The sequence below is a fragment of the Sinohyriopsis cumingii genome, chromosome 16 (genome assembly GCF_028554795.1).
Source record: "Sinohyriopsis cumingii isolate HCF-2022 chromosome 16, ASM2855479v2, whole genome shotgun sequence".
Taxonomy (NCBI): domain Eukaryota; kingdom Metazoa; phylum Mollusca; class Bivalvia; order Unionida; family Unionidae; genus Sinohyriopsis; species Sinohyriopsis cumingii.
In genome coordinates, this window is record NC_142976.1 from 74,930,039 (window position 1) to 74,952,584 (window position 22,546).

The 22,546-nt window shown below is 35.9% G+C and overlaps 1 protein-coding gene across 1 annotated transcript in view; it reads right to left on the bottom strand.

Annotated features, from left to right (window-relative positions):
- The window catches only part of LOC149780799 (glutathione reductase, mitochondrial-like), a 50,587-nt gene extending 28,384 nt beyond the window's left edge, over positions 1-22,203 (bottom strand). The window contains exons 1-4 of the mRNA XM_089937877.1: positions 21,931-22,203; positions 17,851-17,966; positions 8,441-8,510; positions 336-468 (exon numbers count right to left, since the gene is read on the bottom strand). Coding sequence (XP_089794003.1) covers positions 336-468; positions 8,441-8,510; positions 17,851-17,966; positions 21,931-22,095 — 484 coding nt within the window. The 5' untranslated portion in view covers positions 22,096-22,203. The remainder of the gene's footprint in view (positions 1-335; positions 469-8,440; positions 8,511-17,850; positions 17,967-21,930) is intronic.
- Between the last annotated feature and the right edge of the window lie 343 nt (positions 22,204-22,546).

The window sequence follows — 22,546 nt, forward strand, 5'->3', positions numbered from 1 at the left end:
GAAGTGTAGACACACACACACCCAACTTAACAGTGCAGACACCCAAACACCCAGCATAACAGTGTAGACACCCACACACCCAACTGAACAGTAAATGGCAGAAAGAAAGAAATTGGCAAAGGAAAAATATTGGCTTGGAATTTGCACACTTGTGGAAAAATCATTATTTAATTACCATTTTCTTTTGTATTGTAATGATTTTGTATAAATACCATACACAAATATAACTTGTTCATGGATATAGCAGTATTCTACAAGCAGTCAATTGGATTACCATTAAAGTCTACTTATACTAAATAGATCTGATGATTTTGTGTAAAATCTGCCCACATTACCTGGTACACTGGGTATGGAGGGTCGACCTCCAGTGGCAATCAGGATGTGTTTGGCTGTGTACTTATTTCCATTCACCTCGACACATTTGTCCCCTGTAAATGTGGCATGACCAACTAATTTTTCGACACCAGACTGTAACAGAAACATCATATGAACACATAACATGGCATTATCAGCAAATTGAATTACTTCTGATGTGTGGCACATATGAATTCTGATGTGTGGCACATATCATATATGAACTCTGATGTGTGGTACATTTATATAAATTCTGTTGTGTGTAACATATATATGAATTCTGATGCGTGGCACATATATATGAATTCTGATGTGTGGTTCATTTATTTAAATTCCAATGTGTGGTATGTATAAATTCTGATGTGTGACATAAATTTTAATATGGCTTTATCATGTGTGACATGAATTTTGATATGGCTTTTGTAGATTTGAATTTTAATATATGTACACCTTTCCCTCAGTAACTTGCACACACTGGGGTCCAAAAACATAGACCACACCATAGGCGAGGGCGCGAGCTACTGAGGGACCTCCCAATAATCCGCTAGATCAGGGGTGTCAAACTCAATCACTCAGAGGGCCAAAACTCAAATCACACGTAAGGTTGCGGGCTGAACAGGATAAACATTCAATAAGCAGAAAATTAAACCTTTTTTAAACATTAATATAAATTAAAACAGAAAAAAGTTTTAATAATAAAAAATCATTGGCATACCCATTTTCGCTCTTATGCCAATTTGTCAGAGCTGGATGTTTGGCATCTTTTCTTGGCTACAAGTTCGTTTATGTTGGGAGTAATGTTCTGTGTCATTGAGATTCTCATGATGGACTGCAAGTGTTCATCAGTGAGACGACTCCTGTGTGATGTTTTGTTAATCTTCATCACAGAAAACAGCTGCTCACACAGATATGTGCTACCAAACATGCTCAAGGTTTGAGCCGCATGTAGATGAAGCTGGGGCATCTCTTCAGGAATGAAACAAGTGAACTGTGCAGGCCCCATAGTGTCGTACTTTGCCTTTAGTGTCCCACTACACTGCAGCTCTATTAGCTCCATCTGCAAATTTACAGGTGCAGTTTCCACGTCTATGGCAAATGGGTTACGAAACAGCTCGAAATTACTTTTCTGTGCTTCAAAGTCACTAAAGCGCCGTGCAAACTCGGCGCGAAGTAAGCTAAGTTTTTCAGCAAAGTGTACATTGGGAAACACCATAGCGTTGAATGGTTCAACATTGCTTGGCAACAAGAAAAGTGAGACAAGTTGCATTGGTGCATTTGTGTCTCCCATAAGCGCAGCTTCACTTGAAATGCCTTCACTGCATCATGCATATCAGTGATCAAGTGGTCCTGTCCCTGGAGCTGCAGGTTCAAGTCGTTGAGATGAGTGGTTATGTCAGACAGAAACACCAACTCACATTTCCACTTTTTATCCCGAAAAACTGTGGAGTCTTTTCCTTTGCTGTCCATGAATTGACAGATTTCCTCGATCAGCTGGAAAAATCTACTAAGAACTTTTCCCCGACTTAGCCACCGCACCTCTGTATGATACCGCATGTCGCCAAACTCTGAGTCTATTTCCTGCAAAAAAGACTGAAATTGGCGGTGATTTAAACCTTTGGCTCTGATAAAGTTGACGGTTTGTGTTACAGTGCTCATTACACCTTCCATGTTGAGGACTTTACCACACAGCGATCCTTGGTGTATGACGCAGTGATATGCTATCAATTCACCAGTACAGTTCTCCTGCATCTTTAACCGCAACCTTCCAACTAGTCCACTTTTTTCGCTGCACATCGCCGGTGCTCCATCTGTTGTAAGTCCAACAAGTTTGTCCCAAGGCAGGTTCATGTTGGTTAAACTTTGACATACGTTGTCAAAAATGTCTTTTCCTGTCGTTGTCCCATGCATGGATTTCATGTCCAATATTTCTTCTGTAACATTCAAACTGGAGTCCACTCCAGGATGAAGATGGCGAGCTGTGCAGTGTCAGTCGCGTCATTACTTTCATCGACAGCAAGGGAGAATGCAACAAAGTCTTTGCCTTTTTCGATCAGCTGTGTTTTCACATCAGTGGCCATCTCACAAACCCGATCAGCAACCGTATTTCTGCTAAGGCTTACATTTGCAAACATCTGCTTTTTGTCTGAACACAAGACGTCACAAACTTTCATCATGCAGCGCTTCAGAAACTCTCCTTCTGTAAATGGTCGGCCTGATTTTGCGATCTCCTCCGCCACAATAAAACTTGCTTTCACAGCAGCTTCAGTTTGTGATTTTGCTTTGGTGAAAAACATCTGCTGTGATGTTAGATTCCTCTTCAATTCTTCTACCTTCTGTAGCTTCTGCTCTGCATTCAGGCTTTTTAACTTGTCTTGATGTTTAGTCTCGTAGTGCCGTCTCAGATTATATTCCTTGATCACACCCACATTATCTCCACAAATTAGACACACAGGTTTACCGCCAATATCAGTAAACATATATTCAGCCTCCCAGTGGCTTTGAAAGGCTCTGTTTTCAGAATCAACTTTTCTCTTGGCCATTTTAAGGCTAGCTTTGATTTAAAAGAAAAGATTGTGCATCTACCGACAGACGCTTGATTGATATCACATTAGCCATAGCGAGAAAAGGTGATGTAATATCCGGGCACTACACTACTTTCATTTCTTATGCACCAATCCAAAACGAGCAACTGAACGTTGCTAGGTTACTGTAACGACGAACATCCACTCACTACACAACTTTTTTTTCGCTTATTCTGATCGAAGCGAGAATGCTCTCAGGTAGCCTATTGTTCGGCAAGGCTGCTAATTAGGGAATTTGATTTGCACTTTATATCGCAGGGCCATTAAAAAATATTTTTGCCTAAAATTCTCTCTCGGGCCGGATATAATTGTACGCCGGTCAAGACCTCTCGGGCCTGATATAATTGTACGCCGGGCCTGATGTGGCCCGTGGGCCTTGAGTTTGACACATATGCACTAGATCAAAGACATCCGAAGAACCATGGTGTTGTTGGGGGGAGGGGAGAACTGGGCTGTTCACTGACTGAATCCTCATTTTATAATTGCATCAAAAATAACTGTGAATAAAGCGCTTTTTCTGATGAAGTTGTTCGTTATTCTGTATAAATCACATTTATTTTCAAAATGTCCAACATCTGATAAGCTGATTACATGCTTCCAACTGGTTTCAATAACCAACATGGTACGCGAAAACATTCATGTATTATGCCACGTCGTTTTTGTTGACTAGTCTGGTTCCCGGAGTGGTGTAAAACAGTTTTTTCCTAAACAAAGGAGTCCAAGAAGCCAGGAACCAGACTAAGTGTGATACACTACAAAACAAGATTTCTATTTATAAAAAGAAAATGCAACATTTCATGAGACACTCGTCTACCTCAAATCTGAATTTTTGATTTGTTCAATTAGTAAAATATTGATGCTGTCATTTCACTGTAAGTAACAGTGAAAGTTCTTATCATCCTTGAGAATATCTCTACATGCAAATTCAGGAATTCTCTGAAACTCATTTCCCCCCACAATGGTCCATATCTGCGAAACAAAGCTCTTTATTGTATGAAGTACTCATTTTGCTTGGTTGTTTTCCTGTCTTTAATCACAGTTATGATTGGGTAGGTTCATTTAAGGTAGTTTAATTAGATTACATACACAATAACATTAATAACAGTGTTCAAATGATCAACTGAAATGAGTTACCATTATACAACCAGAGCTGCTGGTTCTTAAGCACGTAGGATTTGTATGCCTTTTAAATGTTTTGTTTATTCCATCTCCTTTATTTGATTCAAAAGATGCAATTAACGTGATAATAGAAAAGGAGGCCCACTTTATATTTAGTGCAACAATACAACAAATGTTTCCGCTAATACGATATCAAAACATGCCTGGCACTTAATTAGGTTCTCAGACAAATGCTCACAGACAGAGCTGTTATGGTAGATTGACAATTTTACATTTAATTACAACAGGACACATTGCATTAATGATGATTACACTTAAAAGGAACTAAAAAAATAGAACTGGAACACAAATTTCCATTGATCCAAAAAATTATTTAATTGGTATCTATTTATCAAAGTACTGCCCCCACTAGCCGTAAGTGAAATATTCACTGATCAAAATTTCCTTGAGTATCGTTAATTACGGTGTACTAAGAATATCCTTTGGAAAGAAAATGTAACACATTGTATGACTTCTTTTTAAAGTTGATATTTCATAATGTTGATTAAAATTTCCAGGTCCTATCTACCATTTTCGACGTTAAAATGAGCAATAGATCAGTTTCCGTTACCAATTTTGATCGCGATTTTCTTCAAGTTCAATAGGAATACATTTTTTGGTATTTTTCAGTTTAAAAAAGAGATTCACGCATGACCCATGTTATAAGCAGGTTCGCGAGTTATCAGGGCACGAGTTATGGAGGTTGTGATGTACTACTTTTGATGTGTGGTATAGGACTATTGATATGACTTTTGATGTGTGGCATATGAATTTTGATTTGAATTTTGGTGAGTGGGATATGATTTTATATGTGTAGCATTTGAACTTGGTTGATTTTATATGTGTAGAATACGAATTTTGATATGATTTAATTTGTAGTGTATGAATTTTGATATGATTTTATTTGTAGTATATGAATTTTTATATGATTTTATTGGTAGTATATGAATTTTGATATGATTTTATATGTGTAGCATATGAATTTTTATATTATTTTATGTGTAGTATATGAATTTTGATATGATTTTATATGTGTAGCATATGAATTTTTATATTATTTTATATGTGTAGCATATTAATTTTGATATGGTTTTATATGTGTAGCATATTAATTTTGATATGATTTTATATGTGTAGCATATTAATTTTGATATGGTTTTATATGTGTAGCATATTAATTTTGATATGATTTTATATGTGTAGCATATTAATTTTGATATGATTATTGACAAGCAGTGTATGAATTTTGATATGATTTTATGTGTAGCATATGAATTTTGATATGATTTTATATGTGTAGCATATGAATTTTGATATGATTTTATATGTGTAGCATATTAATTTTGATATGATTACTGACAAGCAGTGTATGAATTTTGATATGATTTTATGTGTAGCATACAAATTTTGATATAATTTTATATGTGTAGCATATGAATTTTGATATGATTATTGATAAGCAGTGTATGAATTTTTATATCATTTTAGTTGTGTGGCATATGAATTTGACCCTACTTTTGATGAATGGTATAGGATGACTTTAGATGTATGGTGATATATTACTTTGATATGACCTTTGGTGTGAGGTACGTGATGTGAGTAAAAAAAACAACTGAAAAGGTTGCTTTCTTGCTCTGGATAATTCATGATCATTAGTAATTTGCAAATACTCAGAGCATAACTATCTTAAGAGTTCAAAATATTCAACAATCTCACACTTCCTTCATGAGTCACTGATTAATCTCACCCTGCCTTCATCAGTCACTGATTAATCTCACACAGCCTTCATCAATCACTGATTAATCTCACACTGCCTTCATCAGTCACTGATTAATCTCACACTGATTAATCTCACAGTGACTGATGAAGGCAGTGGGATTGCCAACATTTTGAACTCTTAACATATTCATGCTCTGAGTATGGGAAATTACTAATGATCATGAGTACAAAACATTTAAGAAAAATTCCTCATATTGATTCCACAACTGCCCAACAAGTAACATTCATGTCTTACAATATGCTACTGAAGGGAGTTCACAAAACAAATGAGATGACCTTGGCTTCAGTCAAAAACTGCCAACGAAACCATTATACCATGTTTCATCAAAAGATCCCTCTGGCTGCAGCATATATCTGCCAATCAACTATCACATTACCAGATTCCAAAAAACAGCCAACCAATTCAATCATCAGCTGGCAAACATAAGCTTGCTCAACCAAGTAGGCACCTGGATACAATAGAGCTTGCCCAACCAAGTTGGCACCTGGATACAATAGAGCTTGCCCAACCTGGATACAATAGAGCTTGCCCAACCAAGTAAGCACCTGGATACAATAGAACTTGCCCAACCAAGTAGGCACCTGGATACAATAGAGCTTGCCCAACCAAGTATACACCTGGATACAACAGAGCTTGCCCAACCAAGTAGGGTACCTGGATACAATAGAGCTTGCCCAACCAAGTAAGGCACATAAATAAACTTGAGCTTGCTCAACCAAGCATTTAATATATAAAAAATATATATATATATACAATTTCAACTCATTATAAAGCTTTATCTCTAATTTTGAAAACAGTTTGACATAATACTTATTCCTATTTCAGCTATTCATTTAGAGGCAGCACATGTAGAACTTGTTGGTTTTAGTGACAAATTGTTTTAGTGGCAGTATGTGTAGAAATATTGGGTCTAGTGACACAATGGTTTAATGGCAGTATGTATAGAAATGTTGGGTCAAGGGACACAATGGTTTAGTGGCAGTACATGTAGAATTTGTTTGGCTTAGTGACAAGTTAGTTCAGAGCATAACATGTATGTATGCATATGTCTGCAAAGATCTGAAATGAGACATTAAAAGAGACAAAGTACAATCTATATGTATGTTTGCACTTACACAAATGTAGAAATTAATGTTCCATCAGGGCCTTCAGCTAGATTAGTGTTTGCAAGTTAACCATACTCATTAAATGATGATATTACTATTGTTATTATTACTGCTATTATTATTATTAATATTAATAAGTCCAGGCATGTCTACATGAAATATTTCAATTAAGTGAAAATTCACAAAAATTGTAACTAAAACAGTTTGATAACAACTAACAAACATTTGGTAATTTTTATGAAAATTAGTCCAGAAGTACCTATTAAAGTAAATTCTTGCATTAGAATTTAGATAAAAATGTATCAAGCCAAATGTATGGACATTTTGTTCAAGTGATTCTGTGGTCCAGTATTCCCTCATTACAACACCGACTATGGTAGCATGAGATTATACTACTTTACAATGAGACTGCCTTATAATGAATGCCTTATAATGATGTATATAATACGGTACTCCTTCCTTCTAACACTGACCATGGGAACCATAGAAGATGCTGCCTTATAATAAGAGTGCCTTGTAATGAAGTATAAGATAAGGTACTCCCTCATTATAATGCTCTCCATGGAAGCAATACAGCATACCACCTTTCAATATACAGTACATGATAGATACAATTTTACTAGTACAAACTAAAAATGGAATCCATGACCAGACCTGCCTTATAATAGGAACTGTGTAACAATGAAGGTCCTTATAGTGAGGGAGCAGTATATTGAACCTGGTAACCACAACTGCTTGAGAGGCAAAGTTTTCTCCATGATGCATAACTGTGCAAATTCATGCTATACTGAATAAACAAGCCACTGAAAAACGAGCACAGAAAGTGTTTACAGTCAATATGCCATGAGCGTAACAAAACCTGCAACACTCCTGGATATTAACAATGCTCAATGTGATCACAGAAGTACTCAATTTCTAGATCAACTGCCGCAATCAAGCACTTACTAAGTGGCCCTTGGTAGCTGTACAATGATATACTTTCACTGAATATCAAGTTATTAAAGGCATTTTAAAAGCTGTACTTGATTTTGTACAATGGAAGACATGCTGTTCTTATGCGTACAGCATAGTGCAATTGTACAAAACTACTACTGCTGTTCCAATAAAGATACCACAAATCTTATTTTTATTCATTGAAAGTAATTTAGCACAGACATATTTGTTGAAACATAATATAAAGAGTCTTTCTATAGATACTGTTCGGATATAAAACTGCTCCACCATTGTAAAAACAAAATTAAAAATCTTCTCTTATGGAAATACAAGGGCAGGGGTCTTCCTAGAAGAAAAATCACAGTACGCACAGCAAGTGTTCTGTGAAATGTGGTTGAAATCCCAATGATATTATGGAAATACAAGGGCAGGGGTCTTCCTAGAAGAAAAATCACAGTATGCAAAGCATGTGTTCTGTGAAATGTGGTTGAAATCCCAATGGACTAAAATATGTTGTTGTCATTTACCTTTTCCAAATTACTGGCATAAATATCATTCAGCCGTTTGATGTACGCATCCCGGGTATTTTTCACATGACTGCAAGATACAAGAATGAGACATACATTTTACTTTTATGAGTTATTTGATGGAATTTTAAGTGTAATGTGTATTATTCATATAACTGGAAACGTGCATGCCATGATTCAGATATGTTTGCCTGGGCAGAACTGGAAAAATCCACCATCTTGCATCATTTAGCAAGATGAAAACTGTAACAGACAATTAAAATTACCTGTAACTTCCCCAGAATTTTACATGATATAGGGAGGAAATTATTAAATTCTCCATTCTGAGCAAGTAGCAAATGTTTGAGTTTTTCCAGACCTGTTGAGCATTCCAATTAAACTATTAATCTTTTATGTATTGTATTAATCAATTTTATGTATTGTGAATTGATTATAATGGACCACATGTATTTATAATGTATATTGGAATTGACCAAGTGTATTATGTGAATTGATTAGAATAGACCAAACATATTTATACAAATTGGTTAGAATGGACCAAGTGTAATATATGAACTGATTAGAATGGACCAAGTGAATTATCTGAATTGGTTAGAATAGATCAAGTGTATTATATGAATTGATTAGAATGGACCAAGTGAATTATCTGAATTGATTAGAATAGATCAAGTGAATTATATGAATTGAAGTGAAGTGATTTGGATTTTTAATGTAGCTTTAAAAAAATTTCAGTCATACTGCTACGATGTATGCAGTGTGGCAGTTCATAGTGATGTCTAGCACTGGGTCATCATGCCGCAGACATGTAGCATGATGTCACACCCAGTAACATTATCCTGACACCAGGCCAACCAGTCCTAACACTAACCTCTTGATGCTGAGCGCCAAACAAGACAGCTGTTAGTACCATTTTTGTAAGTTTTTGGTATGACTCGGCCGGGGATCGAACCCACAACCTCCCACATCCGAGGCGGATGCTCTACCCACTAGGCTATCTGAATTGATTTGAATATATCAAGTGTATTATATGAACTGATTTGAATGGACCAAGTTTATTATGTGAAGTGATCAGAAAGGACCAAGTATATTATTTGATTAAAATGAACCAAGTGTATTATATGAATTGATTAGAATGGACCAAGTGTATTATGTGGATTGATTAAGTGGACCAAGTGTATTACATGGTTCCCACGCTTTTCTGGAAATACTTTTCCAGGTTGAAATTACTTTTTTCAAGGTTCACATATGACCATTACTGAATGAAATCAAGAATATTTTACATTATAAAACATGCATTTTCTAAATCTAAAGAAGTTTCTCTTTCAAGACTCTCCAAAAACAGGGATCGTCCTGGGCTTCGCCAATGTCGCAAATTGCAATTTTTTTTCCTTATTGGCGACCAAAATATCCCATCTGGAGATTTTTTTGGCGACAGACTTTTTGGTTATTTAATTTGTACATAAAATCATGGATTTGGACTGGATAAATTAAAAGGGAGAATGAAAGGAAGCCACAAACCTGACTAAGCAATGCATTGGAATCAATTTGTTATACAAACGATCCTTTGTTCGTATTGACAACCCCATCTTTACAATGCATTGTTACATCATAATCTGCTTATGCTGACATCTGGGCTGAGTACTGTATGCTGTGATACAGTCAATCATGCTACCGAACTATACCTACAATTGACTGACTTCTGAAGATGCGAATAGAACAGATACAATTAATTGAATGGCTAATCCTTCTGGGGTTATTTTGTTGCTTTTTTTTTTACATATACCAATACAATAGTTTTGCTCTACCTTCATAGAAAACTAATAACCTTTGAAGTACCGACTACTGTGTATAAATACAAAGTAAATGGAAAATATCTCAATCACAATTATATCTGTCGCCAGTACAGCATTTTACTCATTGATCTTTTCCTTTTGCCATCAATCCATGTTACCGCTGCAGAGACTTAAACTCCGCAACAAGAAATAGCACAAAAAAAAAAAACAGTTTTGCATAATTAATAATAATTATTTATTTCGCAAAATACAGGAGTGAAAGAATCCCTAAAGTGGGTGTGAATTTATGCTTATATATACGGTCCAATATTGCCAGGTGTTGACTCATGTAAGTTTCATTCGTGGGAATGGAGATCCTATTTTGCTTGTCGAGAAAATTCATACAGCATTCAGTGATCATTCTTGGGATTTAGGAAGCAGATCACTACAAGCTTTGTGAAGCTAACCATGGGGGGGGGGGGGCTGCTGACAGACTACTGGTGTCACCTGTCAGCATTGTAGACTGTGAACGTGGATTCAGTAAGATGAACCTCATAAAAACTGACATCAGAAATAAACTCTGCATTTCATCTCTCGAGAATTTAATGAGAATCAGCATGTACAGATGTGAAAAATTAGACTTTGAAACTACACTCAACAAGTGGGCAGCCCTAAAATCGCGACAGATCTTCATGTAACACTTTGTAACATTTTGTTAATGCTTGTTGTAATTAGAGTATTAACTAACCCATCTTTTGTAATTTTCATTGCCTGTTACATTAATAGACTAAATTAACACTTGAAAAAATGTACACTACTTGTTCTGGCGACACTTTTTGAAAATTGGCGACAAAATATTAAGGTTGGCGATTTTTTTGGCGACAGCTTTTTAAAAGCCAGGACCATCCCTGAAAAACATCGAAATCCCAAAAGATGATCATGTAAAATCCACAAAATGTGTCACACAAAACAAGTTTGATTATATTCCTATAAATTAGCATGTAAATTCATATCAATGTACCAAATAAAAATTTATTTTGCTGCATTATGTTGCTAAGCGAGAACAACATGATGAACATAAATTATGTTTTGTTTCCTTTCCATCCTTTATTTCTAAAGAATTCTACAGCAATATATACAGTATATGCATTTCATAGAAAGTAACATTTTCTATTACAGTATGAAGAAGAAAAAGAGCAAATAATTAGAATCTTGTCTTGTAACGAAAAGAGTTTAACACTGAATTTATCTGTGCCAATAAAATCCCAAACAACCTAATCTTCTTAAGACATTTTGGTTAAAAATCCATCATTAGAAAAACATTTTCAAAAGGGTTGATTTAAATTTTTACAAAAGATCTTCAAAATTATATTCTGTTGTAAAAACAAGGACTGAATTTTCTGTAAAATCAACTTGTGTTCTTGTAATTCATTAAACCAGTTCCCAAACATGTATTGATACAGGAGCTCGTATCATTTTTTTAATATATACAATGCTGTCAGGCATTTCTGCACACCTAAGGTTTCTGTCTCCAATACTGAAGTAAAACGCATACTGAATTCGACTGCAATGCTTACAATTTGAAAAGAGGCAATTTTCAGAACAATATTTTGTTTAAAATAATATCAATTTTGGACACACGGGATACCACCACTGTGTTTTCATGACTCGCGATATGTTGGCCAATTCGGCGCACATCTTTGAAAAGATGTAATGTTTATCCATCGGGCAATAGAAATGAATAATTTGGATTGTTTCTGTCAGCAGTTCAGTCAAGTAATTTGATCACGGTTAATTATAGCTAGTTTTACATAATTCAACGTAACATTGCCAATAAAAGGCAAGCGATATTAAGCCAACTAAACTGATCTTGTAAAAAAATTAGTAACATTCAATATTTTATTTTAAAAAATGAACTATTATGTAGAAGAGAAACAACAATGAATAAGGTGTTATGTGTTTACAACATCTTGTTTATGGGGAAAAATACAGAATTTAAAAACAGACTATACGCCAGGAAATTTTTTGAGAATCCTGTTCTAGTGGCAAGCTGAAATGTTGGACAGCGGACGATTTTGTACATGCAGGACAACTTGTTGCAAAATTGGAAACTTTGATTAAGATGCATAATTTTTTGTAAGGTATACATTTCCATCTTTTATAAAATGTATTTATTTGTATGATTCTAACAGATACATAGTAAATAGGATTTTCTGGGTTACAGGTTCAAGCACAGGAGTCTGATGTTTTATCAATAAAGTATGATGAAATCTCTGACAACATGAAATCACCTTATCGGTAATATAAATGAACACAAGGAGTGCAAGCATGACCACAACCCTCTGCTCGATTCGACTTTTCTCACGCATCTTTTATCACTTCAGAATCGCAAGAAGACTGAGTGATGTGATGTGATTTTGGATTTTTTTAACATAGCTTTAACAATTTTTCAGTCATATCGCTACGATGTCTGCAATGTGGCAGTTTAAAGTGATGTCGAGCACTGGGGCATCATGCCACAGACATGAAGCATGATGTCCCACCCAGTCACATTATCCTGAAACCAGGCCGACCAGTGCTAACACTAACCTCTTAATGCTGAACGCCCAGCAAGGTAGCTGTTACAAGAAGACTGAAAAACTACACATATACATTCAAAAGTCAGTGATGTACCAATCCACAACTCTTGGATGACCATTGCTTAAATCCAATCTGGCGAATTAACCTATATTTTCACCATCATTTTTCAGAAATGGCAAGAATTATAATCATTATGTCATTAACCTGCAGTCAAACAAGATGAGACTACGACATAGATGAAACCTGACCCAGTACTCGCCATTTGCATTACTAGTCACATGACTTCACAAATCTCAAATGAGGACATCGGAAGTCCAATATTCACGTGATATCAAGAAACAAATTCTTTTATAATGTTGTACAGAAATTCAATTATATTAAACTAGAGTCAGATACTTTTTGTAAAAACCAACAATCTGGCCAGTCTGATTTATCAAGCAAAGATCACATGTTCAAAAGTTGTTCTCGGAATATATAAATATGGAGAATTTTGTGTTCTTTCATTTTTGCATTTTTATTACAACCAGGATATGACTTTCATTTAATATTTGTTTAATTTCTTTTCTCTACAACATTGGAAAAGGTGGGTTGTTAGATATGTGTACAGTACTCATGCGATTAGTAATGCAAATTGCGAGTACCTGGTCACATTTCATCAACAATGTAGTTTTATCTTGTCTTTCAGCAGATTAAAGACAAAACAATTTTACTACTCACAATTTCTGAGAAAATAAGTAATTTTCATATAGATAACATGCATGTCTCATTTGATCTAGCAATGTTTAAAGTTTCCTAGGCCATCAGGTATGCGACTACGCTTTGCCACCACCATGTTGGCCTCTTGTGATGCTAGATTGGTTTTCATACCTTCCATGTAAGGAAAGATACGGATATCGAGCTGGCTTTGAAAATGAAAGTCTACTAGACGAATCTAATCCACTGGGTGTTTTGACTGACTCAGCATATGCTTATTGCAAACATCCAAATAATTCATACAGCACCCTCCGAATATTCTGGTTAAAATTCGATAAATTTAACCCATGATCAGTTAAATTACAACTCAATTACATGATTGTTTCATGCGTCAAGTGGTAGTGGAAACTTCCCTGGTTTTTCCTAACTTTCATAAATATTTTTAAAATTCCAGGACTTTATGAGGTTGGGAAAATAATTATAGTTTCTCCTGACTTTTTCCCGATAGCGTGGGAACTCTGGTATTATGTGTTTGTGTGTTACTTAGATTTTTAACGTAGCTTTAACAATATTCCAGTCATATTGATAAGATGTCTGCAGTGTGGCAGTTTATAGTGACGTCTAGCACTGGGGAATCGTGCAGCAGACATGTAGCATGATGTCCCGCCCAGTCATATTATCCTGACACCAGGCCGACCAGTCCTAACACTAACCTCTTAATGCTAAGCGCCAGTGTGGCAGCTGTTAGTACCATTTTTCTAAGTCTTTGGTATGACTCGGCCGGGGATCGGGTTGTATATTATGTGAATTGATTAGAATGGACCAAGTGTACTATATAAATTAATTGTTGTTGTTGTGGGGTTGAACGCCATTTTTAGCACATGATAGGCTATGCATGGCGGTCAGTATTAATGGTGTAGGAAGAACCCAGGAAAAGCCCTGGAAGAACCACTGACCCACAAGAAGCTTCTGGCAAGCTTTCTCACATACCCACATTGGCCGATTCATAGACTCGAATCCACTCAGACAGAGGTGAGATGGCAGTGATCCATAACAGAAAGTGCACTAGACCACTCGGGGGCCCACTATATAAATTGATTGGAATGGACCAAGTGTTTTATGTGATTGGAATGGACCAAGTGTTTAATTTGATTGGAATGGACCAAGTGTATTATATGAATTAATTGAAATGGACTAAGTGTATCATATGAATTGATTGGAATGATACAACTGTATTATATGAATTAATTGCAATGGACCAAGTGTATTATATGAATTGATTGGAATGATACAACTGTATTATATGAATTAATTGAAACAGACCAAGTGTATTATATGAACTGATTGGAATAATACAACTGTATTAAATGAATTAATTGAAATGGACCAAGTGTTTTATGTGATTGGAATGGACCAAGTATATTATATGAATAGTTTTCATAACATACAACATATTCACTCATCTCCTGCATAACAAAGCTGACAAGAAATCTGTAATAACTGTTTTTCTATTCTATTCTTAATTTTTTTTTCCAAACAATTGTTTATGCTTACAAATTCTGAACTGACTTAAAAACTGAAGTGAACAAGTTACTTTTGGCGATATGTTGATACTGGTACATGTATCTTAATTGGAAATCTCTTGCATTGAGCTGCCAATCTTCTGCTTTTTACACCAAATCCCCTTCACTGAACTGCCAATCTCCTGCTTTTTACACCAAATCTCCTTCATTGGACTGCCAATCTTCTGCTTTTTACACCAAATCTCCTTCACCAGACTGCCAATGTCCTGCTTTTTACACCAAATCTCCTTCACTGGACTGCTAATCTCCTGCTTTTTACACCAAATCTCCTTCACTGGACTGCCAATGTCCTGCTTTTTACACCAAATCTCCTTCACTGGACTGCCAATCTCCTGCTTTTTACACCAGATCTCCTTCACTGGACTGCCAATCTCCTGCTTTTCACACCAAATCTCCTTCACTAGACTGCCAATGTCCTGCTTTTTACACCAAATCTCCTTCACTGGACTGCCAATCTCCTGTTTTTTACACCAGATCTCCTTCACTGGACTGCCAATCTCCTGCTTTTTACACCAAATCTCCTTCACTAGACTGCCAATGTCCTGCTTTTTACACCAAATCTCCTTCACTGGACTGCCAATCTCCTGCTTTTTACACCAGATCTCCTTCACTGGACTGCCAATCTCCTGTTTTTTACACCAAATCTCCTTCACTAGACTGCCAATGTCCTGCTTTTTACACCAAATCTCCTTCACTGGACTGCCAATCTTCTGCTTTTTACACCAAATCTCCTTCACTAGACTGCCAATGTCCTTCTTTTTACACCAAATCTCCTTCACTGGACTGCCAATCTCCTGCTTTTTACACCAAATCTCCTTCACTGGAATGCCAGTCTGCTCCTTTTGACAGCTAATTTCCTGTACTGAACTACCAATCTTCTGCTACCAGTCTCCTGCTTTTGACAGCTAATCTCCTGCACTGAAGTGTCAATCTTCTGCTTTGTACAGCCAATCATCAGAACTTCTCTGTCAATCTCAGGTTCTGACAGCTGATCTCCTGCATCTGACCATCAATCTCTTGCTTATGACAGCTATCTCCAAGTGTACCACCAATCTCCTCCATTAGCAATTTGGACAAACCCTGTGTATGTAATCAACAAACAAGATAGGATCCTGAAGACTTGAAATTTTCAGACTATACTCTGTAATTAGTGGATTTATACCAGATCTTGTCTGTGTACAAGTATATGTATATGACAACACACGTAAACTTCATTATCCTTAGAGACACTGGCTCAATACCTGCACATTTGTCTACGTGACTGGATAACATCTGCATGAACAAATTACATGCAACTTCCAACTTACCTGTTTCATTATTCCGCAAGACAAGGTGGAAAATGACCAGCCATTTTTGCATGGACAGGATGAAGAATGTCCAGTCTGCTCCATGAACAACACACATTTTCCAGCATTTAATGTCAATGGATTTTCATGAAAAGAGCCTGAAAATTTATCCAAATATTGCATATGTTGCATATGCCTTATATTTATGTTTCTGATCTACACAAAATATTGCACACCCAATTACTGAAGCAAGCTTAGCTACAAAAATCAATTATACTGCACAGACTGATTGTTGTATTATTTGAAAACCTGCAATATACTTCTCAGGTTTTGTTTTGCAGTCTTGAGTAGAGTGTAACCTGTCCATAAAGGACACTAAAAACTATGCAATTATGTCCTTTACTCACAGGTGTACTTCACAAAGAACTATCCTGTAAATTCATCATACATATAGAAGAAGGGATGTACATAATGAGCTGATATCCTAAATGGCAGGTGTCTCATATGGCATGTTTAATTGTATTATGTTTAATGTCACGCATTATTTATAACCACAAGGAATTTTTTCTAGAGACCTGAAATGTGTGTTGCATTAGACCTCCATCCAAGAGCAACCATCCTGTTGTTAGATTGAGCTGGAATGCAATTGTTATAGTCAGGTTGTAAAATGAAAGGTACAGGAGTGTGGATTATACCCAATGCAATAATGCACTTACACTTTGCCAACATCAATCCATATATTAAGTTTCTAAAGCTGATGAATTTGACAGTTTTGAATGGGGAAAATGCAAAATTGACGACACTTAACATCATATGACAATTACTGAAACTGATTGTAGTGAAGATTAATGCCTACAGCTGGAAGTGAGCTATGTTTGAAAGTGCAGAAAACAGTTTAGCAACAGGATATTTCTCTGTAGATGCGTGTGTAATTACTTTTGCTTCTTTTCAAATTTGAAATGTCACTACATTAACAGGAAGCACATTCGAGTAGTTGCTCAAGTCCTGGGATTCAGAGATCCTGGAGTTCAATGCTTTCCATAGACAAATGACACAGAAGTGATTTCTCCAAATACTGGCTTAGCTGCTGTAAAAGTATACCTGGGCACATTGGTGTCTGCAGGATTTTTCAGGGGTGGGGGAGAAGGACGAGGCAAAGCTAAAATCAAATGTGCTTTACAATTAAAAATCCAACCTCCATCCCACCCATGTCGGGCAATCCTCTATCTTAGATACTGTTAAAGTGAATCCAGGTAATTAAAGTTCCTTCAGGTCAAGAAGATGTCGTATGACAAACTGTGTATTGATATCAACTGATGAGAAGACAGATATTTCAGCTGATTCTTACCATAAGATATTTTGTAATGATGGGACCTGATAAGGTCTATACCTCGAAGCAGTTACCAGCTTGTGGCAAGTCGTAAGCTAACACCATATGTGTGCGAATGAAAAAGGATCAAACAGACACAGAACATATATGCAAAGTAAAATCTCACCTCCAATCAAATTTCTTGACTTCCACATCAAAACCATAGTCCTTATGTTCATGAATGAACTCTGCATGCATTGCTGTATTGTACATGATCTTTTTAGGCACACAGCCGACATTGACCTGGAAATTCAAACAGATGCAAATAAAGCTACATAAATAAAAAAAACAGCCATCTTCTTAAATAGAAATTCCTCTTATAATCAAATGTATTCTGATACACAACAAAATAAAAATGTACTATTCCAGACTGAAGTATGAATCATCAAAGAATTAGTGATGCTTTTAGTATATATCTACCCAGTGACTTAATGAACATGACTAATTCAAAGCTCTTTTGACTATCTGGTTCTGTTTGTGTGATGTTTTCAGTGATCAAGCACTAACATTTTAAGCAAGAACAATTATTTTGAACTGGTGTCTTTTTGTGTGTGTTGGATTGTTTTAATGTAGGTTTAACAATTTTTCAGTCATATCGCTACAACGTCTGCAGTGTGGCAGTTTATAGTGATGTCTTGCACTGGGTCAGCATGCTGCAGACATGTGATATCATGTCGCACCCAGTCACATTATCATGACACCAGGCCAACCAGTTCTAACATTGGCCTCTTAATGCTGAGCGCCAAGTAAGGCACCTGTTAGTACCATTTTTTATAACTCTTTGGTATAACTTGGCCAGTGTTTCAACCCCTGACCTCCCACATATGAGGCAGACATTCTAACAACTTAGGCCACCAAAGCAGTTTCAGAACTTGTACCACTTTTGTATTTCTTGAAATACTTGGTGAATAAAGAGCACATCACATTCTTTTTGGGGTCTATTTTTGGTACTTTCTCAACTCTTGTCATTTATATTTACAATTACACTCTTCACTGTTATTAGGCCTCCATCCAATTTCTTTTGTTTCCATGACAACTGTGCTCCTTACAAGAATTTTCCTATCTCACTCACCGTCAACTTGGAATCTAGTCAACATTTTTCAATAATGGTTTTAAAATTTTTTATTTAGTATAATTCTGCATTATTTGTTGATTAGCCAACAAAACCATTACTGACTGGCCATGTTCTGGCACTAACCTATGAATTTACATTTAGATTAGAGCCATGTGTCCGTGAAATCCATCCTTCATGACTACAACACTAGCCTGATACCCAACTCACATTAATACTGTTAGAACTGAAACTGGTACATCGGGTTTGGGAACCAGACAAGATCAGTGTGTATTCAGACTCTTATAACAATTAGCACACATATATTTGATGTGGAAGAACACATGGCCATTTCTGCTATTGGGCATATAATGTACCTCATCAATTGTACATTCTTGGCAGCTGCTCATTTAACACAATACACAGATCAATTTGTCATGAAAAGAAATGACATCACTTGTTTTAAACATAAATAACACCACTCTTTACTTGTAAAAGCCACCTGTGAAAATACCTGATGAATCAATGGATTTCTGAGGACTGAGGTTTTATCAATCCATCTTCAAACTTATTGATCTTGGCAATAATTTTGATATATATATATATATATATATATATATATATATATATATATATATATATATATACACACACACACACACACACACATACACATACACACACACACAATACTTATATATTACATCCTTTTGCATTTTGAACATGTCATAAAATGTTTATATGCATTTGTACTCGATCCATCTGAGTCAAATATGTAAATGTTGGACAATAAATCAGCACTACACCCAGGATGGTACTGACTAGTGGTTTCTGGGCTGATATTGCCTATTCATTAAAACCTGCATAAATCTGCAACTAATTTTGTCTGCACAAATCGGTGTACATTTTAAACACTTACTAGTATTTCTTGTGGCTGTGGATCTACCATCAGCTGTAGGGTTCTTTAGGCAACATGTATATTATATTTCCGGATCAAATCCTATGTTTGGTGACTTGTAAATCCACATGGAATAGTACAACCCTCTGTCCTGTGAACATTTCGAACAAAATACTGGTGTCTAAAGTGTACATTGGTATGTACAAGAAAGATTTTTATGAGGGAAAATTGTACATTTTAATGAAAAGGTGATATCAGCCCCACATATCGTCCATCAGATTAAACATAGATTGGGGAGTGGTTGATTTATCAGACTAATGCAAATACACTGCTTACTTGGAGCTCTAAATTATGCAAATAATGATACACTTAAATTATTCAGCTAAAGATAATGATAGAAAAAATCAATACCAGAAGTAAATACTGACAAAATATAAAAATATTAAAGAACTGATTCATAAAATAAAAAATGCACATGTGGACATCAGTTTATTCAATGTTCTTCAGTTAATTCTTCATTCAACGTCAGGGCTGGAAAGGGAAATCACTCCTACATAACCAAAGAGCAATTATTCTGAAAGCATAAACACAGTATATACCTTCCAGAGATAAACATTACAGGAAGTTTCCTCTGGTAAAGGCAATAACAGAATATTTGTACAAAAATAATAACTTCTCAATTTCTGATTGGCTGATTTTAGGAAAGTCGACATTCTCCCTTAGCTATAGGAATTAATTTGTTCAAGTGGACACTTCAGCTTCAGCCATATTCACCGTGGACAACATACCCACCAAACATTATAGCGTAACTGCTGCCTCGGGAGAAAGCAATGTTGTTCTACAATGCTGTCTGGTATTTCTGTGCACCTAAGGATTCCGTCTCCGACACTGAAACAAAATGCTTACCGAATTCCACCAATTGATGAAAATAAAATGCTGCAATGCTTACCATTTGAAATGAGACAATTTTCACCAGAACATTCTGTTCAAAATAATATTAATTTTTTGGACACACGGGATACCAACCCCGTGTTTTCATGACTCGAGATATGTATGCCTATTCTGCACACAGCTTTGAAAAGATGTCATGTTTATCCATCGGGCTATAGAAATGAAATACATTACTTTCGACTGTTTCTGTCAGCATTTAATTCAAGTAATTAGGTCAGGTTTATAGCTAGATTTACAAAATTCAATGGAACATTGTCAATAAATGGCAAGAGATATTAGGCAAACTAAACCAATCTTGTAAAATACATAAGTAGAGTTCAACATTTTATATAAAAAAAAGCTGTTATGTGGAATAGAAACAACAATGAATAGAATGCAATGTGTTTACAACATCTGGTTTATGAGGAAGAGTTACTAAAGAATTTAGAAACAGACTATATGCCGGGGAATTTCTTGAGAATGCCCTTCTAGCAGCAAGTTGACATATTGGGTAGCTGACAATATTGCACATGTGGGACAACTTCTTGGAAAATTGGAAATTTGGATTAAGATGCAGAACGTTTTAAGGTATACATTGCCATCTTTTATATAATGTATTTATTTGTATGATTCTAAAAGATACATAGTATATAGGATTTTCTGGGTTACAGGTTTAAGGTCATGGAGTGGGTCTTCATGTTGACATTTAGAAATCGTATTTTCATATGCCTTTTGAGTGAAATGTGTGATATTTTTTGTACACTTTATGAATATCACTTTTCTTAATTAAAGTACGATCATTCTTCCTTGATACAAAATGGATTTTTGAGCCAGAATAGAATGTAATCCAATGTTTACAGAAAAGACGTATCGTTGGACAGAATTACCTGACTCACAGAATTGGCCGACATGGTGGTATAAGACTGCAGTATTAGAATAATACTTACAGAACAAGGGCATACGTATATCTCCACTGCTACAAATTAGGCGTAGGTTATTCAGTACAGTGAATAAAGAGGATGTTCTAAAATATGACCCCATTCCAAACAAAAATACATAAAGCTGAAAGAAAAATGTCTAACCAAATCAGTCTGTGAGCAAATGTCAAGACAATACAATTCAATAATGGTAACTCTGAATTGAAGTAATGACTAGTAGTGGAATCGAAAATGTACAAAATAAAAGCAATAATGCACAAATGTTATGCAGATCAAAAAAACAATTTTTTAAAAAATTCAAATGCATCCTTTGACATCTCTGTGCTTAAGCCTCTAATTTATAGCTGTCAAAACCTAAAACCATTTAAGACAATGTATCATGATGCTTACACAAGTTCCTCCCCACCGTCCATGTTCCACGAGTCCCACCTTAATCCCGAACTCCGCGGCACGCCGGGCACTAGCAATGCCCCCCGACCCTCCGCCAATTACCAAGTAGTCAAACGTTTTCACCACAGGTGGCATGGCCCTAAGTAATGCAGCTGTTATGCGCATATATGGTCAGTCGCATATGATGTTCACACGTACTGTTTTCTGAGCTCTCAAATACAATTAATTATACTCAAGAAATTGCACAGGTCATCGCAGACACAGTATATAATTATGTACGTAACAAATTATTTTGATACTCACAATCCAACCGACTACAATTTACATAGGTTTGTATCGTAGCCAATTTGCCAATTTAAAAAATATGTATGCAACAATGTAAATAATCGCTTATTAATAACCTATGCAGTGCTGTCGGGCATTTCTGCGCACCTAAGGTTTCCGTCTCCAATTTTCAAGCAAAACGCATACCGAATTCATGGTTATTCCGTATCCAAGTCGTTTCGTACCCAGTAGACATTGGTCGTTTCGTACCCAAGGTGCTAGTCGTTTCGTACCCGAGGTGCTGGTCGTTTTGAACCCAAGGTGGTGGTTGTTTCGTACCCATTAATTTACA